Raw genomic sequence first — 6,754 nt, forward strand, 5'->3', positions numbered from 1 at the left:
GGGAGGCCTGGCGTGCTGCAATTCATGGGGTCGCAAAGAGTCAGACACGACTGAGTGACTGAACTGAACTGAACTGAACTGAATAAATATGTTTGTATTTCCACCACCACCACTACCCCCCCACCCAATCTCTAGAACTACATCTAACAGGGTTTTTGAGTTTTGTTAATGAGTCTGTTTTTCATATGCTTTTAGTTTGGTGAGGGGAGGGTTTGCTCTGTCTGTGTCTTGTAGAATCCTAATTCCCTAAAAAGAGACTGAGCCCAGGCCCTCAATAATATTTGCACAATTCATAAGCATATATTCGTTGGAAAAGTATTTACCATAAAAAAAGTTTATGAACCACATGAAGAGGAAACAACATACTAACTTTATATTTATAAGGAGTATTGTGCAGGATGAGAAAAATTAAAAGACATATATGGATTGATATGGAGATATTTTTAAAATGTTGCATATTAAAGTAAATGCTGCATCCATAAATAAGAACAAACATACATATGGCATATATGTTTGCATTTACAAATATTATTCTCAGATGAAAATGAAGAAACAAATTTGGGCCAGTCTCTGAGTATGAGGCCAAGAAAATGCTGAAGGAAAATAGGAAATTTATTCAATCCCATATACTTTTCATTTATGCTTTTATTATGATCTATTTACTACATTTTCTTATAAATAGTAAAAATGTTAAAGTGATTTTTTTAATTTTATGTATAATACAACTGAAACATAGTAAAGAAGGAAACCTATATAAAATTAAATATTTTAAATAACATAAATAAAAAAGTTCACTTAAATGACAATAATCTAAATAAAAAATTTATTAAATTTAGAAATTTAAATTCCAGTCCATTCTAAAGGAGATCAGCCCTGGGTGTACTTTGAAAGGAATGATGCTAAAGCTCAAACTCCAGTACTTTGGCCACCTCATGCAAAGAGCTGACTCACTGGAAAAGACTCTGATGCTGGGAGGGATTGGGGGCAGGAGGAAAAGGGATTACAGAGGATGAGATGGCTGGATGGCATCACCAACTCAATGGACATGAGTTTGAGTGAACTTTGAGTGTTGGTGATGGACAGGGAGGCCTGGCATGCTGTGATTTATGGGGTCACAAAGAGTCAGACACAATTGAGTGGCTTAACTTAACTGAAATAAAAATTGCACTGTCTGAAAAAGTATGAAAGATATAGATACATGAACTGATGATGTATGGCAAAATCAATACAATATTGTAAAGTAATTAGCCTCCAATTAAAATAAATCAATTTAAATTTAAAAAATATAAATATATAGCATTTTCCTCATTAAATCATTTATTTATTATTAATGCCTTGCTGTATAAGCATTACAATTTTCTAGGTATATTGACAAGCAAGAATTATGGAGCTTACATTGTAGCATGGAGCAAACTGTTATGAATAGCACAGTTGTATGATTATATTATTTAATGATAGTTATAATTTTCTAGAAGAAAGAGAACTCAGAGTCAATTTTATTTATTTATTCTTTTAATATAAATTTATTTGTTTTAATTGGAGGCTAATTACTTTACAATATTGTATCAGTTTTGCCATACATCAACATGAATCCACCTCAGGTATACACATGTTCCCTATCCTGAACCCCCCTCCCTCCTCCATCCCCGTACCATCCCTTTGGGTCATCCCAGTGCACCAGCCCCAAACATCCAGTGTCATGCATCAAACCTGGACTGGTGATTCATTTCATATATGATATTATACGTGTTTCAATGCTATTCTTCCAAATCATCCCACCCTCTCCCTCTCCCACAGAGTCCAAAAGCCTGTTCTATAGGTCTGTGTCTCTTTTGCTGTCTTAAATAAAGTCAAGTCGCTCAGCCGTGTCCGACTCTTTGCGACCCCGTGGGCTGTAGCCCACCAGGCTCCTCTGTCCATGGGATTCTCCAGGCAAGAATACTGGAGTGGGTTGCCATTTCCTTCTCCAGGGGATCTTCCTGACCCAGGGATCGAACCCAGCTCTCCCACATTGCAGACAGACGCTTTAACCTCTGAGCCACCAGGGAAGTCTTCCATACAGGGTTATCGTTAAAATAATTTCTGCATTCAAAGGAAATGGGACCTGATGTCAAATGACTCTCTTCATGATGGATGATGCATTTAATGATGCATTAATTAATATGATATACAGTGTTTCTTCTCCAGAGCATCTTCATAGCATTAGTCAACTCAGAACTTCTTAGACTGTAGATTAATGGGTTCAGCATGGGCGTTATGACTGTATAAAACACACTCAATAGTTTATCAATGGGGAATGTTTTAGCAGGTCTTGCTGCTGCTGCTGCTGCTAAGTCACTTCAGTCATGTCTGACTCTGTGTGACCCCATAGATGACAGCCCACCAGGCTCCTCTTTCCCTGAGATTCTCCAGACAAGAACACTGGAGTGTGTTGCCATTTCCTTCTCCAATGCATGAAAGTGAAAAGTGAAAGTGAAGTCGCTCAGTCATGTCTGACTCTTAGCGACCCCAAAGACTGTAGCCCACCAGGCTCCTCCATCCATGGGATTTTCCAGGCAAGAGTACTGGAGTGAGGTGTCATTGCCTATCAGGTCTTACATACATGAAAATACAGGAAACAAAGAAGCAGACAACCACAGTGATGTGGGAACCACGTGTCTGGAGGGCGTTCTGCCTCCCTTCCTGACTCAGGTTCTTCAGAGAGTGCAGAATGACTCTATAGGAGATGAGTAAGAGCAAAAACCCAAGAGTGCAGATCAGTCCTCCACTGAATGCAACTAGAAGGTCACTGACATAGGTGTCAGTGCAGATGAGTTTCAATAAGGGGTACATGTCACACACATAGTGGTCAATGATATTGGGACCACAGAATGGGAGCCCATAAACAGTGCAAAGTTGAATTACTGAGTATAGACAGCCTCCAACCCACGACACCACCAGCAGCACAACACACAACTTTTGCCTCATGATCACCAAATAATGCAAGGGCTTGCAGATGGCCACATAGAAGTCATAGGCCATCACAAGCAGAAGGAAGACCCCTGATCCAGCAAAAATGTGCTCTACAAACAGCTGAGTCATGCAAGATTCAAAAGATATGTCCCTCCACCCCCACGCAAAGAAAAAGTCTGAAATCAATCTGCAGGTAGTAGAAGAAGAAGAAGTGACATCCATAGACACTAAGCTAGCAAGAAAAAAGTACACTGGTGAGTTCAGAGTCTTACTGACAGGTACAGTAATGATAATGAGAAAGTTGCCCAGTACAGTCAAAATGCAAAAGACCAGGAACATGACAAAGAGGACTTTTCGCTCCTTTGGATTCTTTCTGAGGCCTGAGAGGACAAAGTAAGATAAATTGTTCCTTGGTTCCATCTAGTTCTTCCAAAAGCTGAATTCACATATAAGAAGCAGTTTACCTACAAAACAAGGGAGTAAAGAATTAAATGCTTAATTTTTTATTTATCCATTCATTAGAAGAATGTGAATGGAGTATCTTTTGGGTCCAATGTGCCATGAATATTTTAATTACCAACTTGAATAAGCCATAGAACACTACCCTCAATGCTATGACACATAATGAGGGATTAGGCAATTCCAGCCATTAACAGAATATTCACACAGTGCTAAGAGTCACATCACAGGTGTATACCAAACTAGAATCAGAGAAGATTTCCCAAAGGAAGCAATGCTTCAGCTTTTTTTTTTTTAATGAGGGAATTTTAAAAAATGGGAAGAGAATTCCATGAAAAGGAGCACCATTTATAAAGTCACAAATGTGTAATACCTGTGACTCTCTTAAGGTAACTTACATAATCAATGTGAGTAGACTAAACTATGAGTAGAAGATCCCTGTCTTGAATTGTCTCAGACCTCACTGATACATCTTAGGTCTTTAGGTGGATATTTACCTTTTCCTGACCAATAAATGTTGCAGCAGTATAATTTTGTGTCTCCAGCCCCTCTTTCTCCCTTAATTTTCAAATTTATATATGCAACATCTCTAGTTTTTGACATCCAGTTGATTGACAATTTAGTATTTATAAAACTAGCTTTTAATTTTTCCATGAAAAACAGAAGCAGTTCTTATACAAAATTGAAGGAGGCATCCCTTATTTATTTCATTAAATACTATCATTTTCTATGCTATTGTCCCGACAAAAAAATTACAGTCCTCTGCACTTGGTACTCTCATAAAACGTTGTTAAATCCTGTTGACTCTATTTTCAAAATATCTCACTAATTTTTCATTCCCTTCTTAATTTCTTCTTGTTCTACGCAGTACCTTCCTACCAAGATTTTTTTGTGTTTATTCTCCCAAAAATGGTTCTCCTAAAGCAGCTCAAATTGTCTTTTCAGTTTTATTCTGATGACATCACTCTATTGCTCAAAACTGCTACAGCATATTCCAATCATGCACTCCACTCATAGTCTAATGTATCACATTTAATATTTACAATAACAAGAAACGCAATTGCCATTTTATAATTGAGGAATTTAACACTCAGAAAATATTGATTTTCCCAAAATCACACATTTCTAAGTAATTTCAAAGTAATTTAATTTAATTTCTTTAATTTCTTATATTAAGAAAGTCATGCAACTGTGAGCCTGGTTCTCCTTATTTTCTTTTAGTCTTACCTTGTGAAGGGTTTGTTCAGAATCTAAGGATGATTTGAAGTTACTCATAAACACTTGAAATTATTTTTCATCCAGTTTGATGACAGAGGCCAAATGCTGCCTTATGACTTGAGTTTATTTCATCTAGCAGTCTGTCCTTTTTCCCCACTGAGTCTTCTGATTATTCAGAAGTTCATTTTTATATAAAATATAGATTATTTGAAAGGATTTCCATGGCACACAGGAAAAAAAGTTTATCATATCAGGAAATGTATCAAAATGACCAGCAAATCTGCTACATTCATAGAAACATAGATATCAATTAGTCATTTCCTAGGGAAGCTTTTCACAACTTATTTCCTACTAACATGAAAAATAGCATTTGAATGTTTAGCTCTTCTCACACTCACATTAACATGGACAGAATAATTGATTCCAGATTTCAAAAGATTTTGCTGTGATTTCTTTGTCATGCTTTAAACTTAAGAAATGACCTCCTGAAAAATGTATTACAGTCACTGAATGGATAGTATCTTCTCCCTGTTAAGGGTAAGATTATGGGATATTTCATCCCTTCCAGTTTAATTTATCATCGGTTCAGTTCAGTTGCTCAGTCGTGTCCGACTCTTTGCCATCCCATGAAGCGCAACATGCCAGGACTCCCTGTTCATCACTATCTCCCGGAGTTCACTCAGACTCATGTCCATCGAGTCCGTGATGCCATCCAGCCATCTCATCCTCGGTCGTCCCCTTCTCCTCCTGCCCCCAATCCCTCCCAGCATCAGAGTCTTTTCCAATGAGTCAGCTCTTCGCATGAGTTGACCAAAGTACTGGAGTTTCAGCTTTAGCATCATTCCTTCTGAAGAAATCCCAGGGTTGATCTCCTCTAGAATGGACTGGTTGGATCTCCTTGCAGTCCAAGGGAGTCTCAAGAGTCTTCTCCAACACCACAGTTCAAAAGCGTCAATTCTTCAGCGCTCAGCCTTCTTCATAGTCCAACTCTCACATCCATACATGACCACAGGAAAAACCATAGCCTTGACTAGACGGACCTTTGTCAGCAAAGTAATGTCTCTGCTTTTGAATATACTATCTAGGTTGGTCATAACTTTTCTTCCAAGGAGTAAGCGTCTTTTAATTTCATGGCTGCAATCACATGGAGTCTTGGAATTGGAATGTGTCCAAGACTGATTCTTGCTTTAATTAATACACTGGAATTTCCCCCAAAGTTTTAAAAGAAGATTTATAGGACGACCCAGAGGGATGGTACAGAGGAAGGAGGGAAGGGGGTTCGGGATGGGGAACACGTGTATACCTGTGATGGATTCATGTTGATGTAGGGCAAAACCAATACAACATTGTAAAGTAATTAACCTCCAATTAAAATAAATTTATATTTAAAAAAAGATATTATTAGACCAAATTTCATTTTAAATATGATAATGATGCAACATAATGATGGAAAAATAACTTTAGAATCTTTATGAGACTACAGCCAATCAAGAATAAAGTCAACCCAATGTTTTGTACCAGTGAACTTATTTGTTATATATTTCCCACACCTGGCATAGGAAGAGTTTCCATTGTTTTATTTACTACTCAATATTCTCAGCTTGGCATTAAGTAGTCCATGATCTGAGTAACAGTCAGCTTCCAGTCTTGCTTTTGTTGACTGTATAGAGCAAAAAAAAATTAAAAAAGAGAGAGAGAGAGAGAGAAAATCTTAAATTTTAAATTTAAATTAAATTTTAATTTTAATTAAAAAAATTCTTAAATAGAAGAAAGTAGGGAAAACCACAGGATCATTCAGGTATGACCTAAATCAAATCCCTTATGCTTGTACAGTTGAAGTGACAAATAGATTCAAAGGATTAGATCTGATAGAGTGCTTGAAGAATTACGGACAGAGTTTTGTGACATTGTATAGGAGGCAATGACCAAGATCATCTCCAAGAAAAAGAAATGCAAAAAAAGGCAAAATGGTTGTCTAAGGAGACCTTACAAATAACTGAGAAAAGAAAAGAAGCTAAAGGCGAAGGAGAAAAGGAAAGATATACCTATTTGAATGCAGAGTTCCAAAGAATAGCAAGGAGAGATAAGAAAGCCTTCCTCAGTTATGAATGCAAAGAAATAGAGG

The 6,754-nt window shown here is 37.2% G+C and overlaps 1 protein-coding gene across 1 annotated transcript in view; it reads right to left on the reverse strand.

The window, feature by feature from the left end:
• Nucleotides 1-3,372, reverse strand: part of LOC138429704 (olfactory receptor 4A47-like) — a 3,989-nt gene extending 617 nt beyond the window's left edge. Inside the window, exons 1-2 of the mRNA XM_069571437.1 lie at nt 2,602-3,372; nt 2,172-2,318 (exon numbers count right to left, since the gene is read on the reverse strand). Of these exons, the coding sequence (XP_069427538.1) occupies nt 2,172-2,318; nt 2,602-3,372 (918 nt within the window). The remainder of the gene's footprint in view (nt 1-2,171; nt 2,319-2,601) is intronic.
• Nucleotides 3,373-6,754: the final 3,382 nt, after the last annotated feature.

The sequence above is a fragment of the Ovis canadensis genome, chromosome 24 (genome assembly GCF_042477335.2).
Source record: "Ovis canadensis isolate MfBH-ARS-UI-01 breed Bighorn chromosome 24, ARS-UI_OviCan_v2, whole genome shotgun sequence".
NCBI classification, from domain to species: Eukaryota; Metazoa; Chordata; class Mammalia; order Artiodactyla; family Bovidae; genus Ovis; species Ovis canadensis.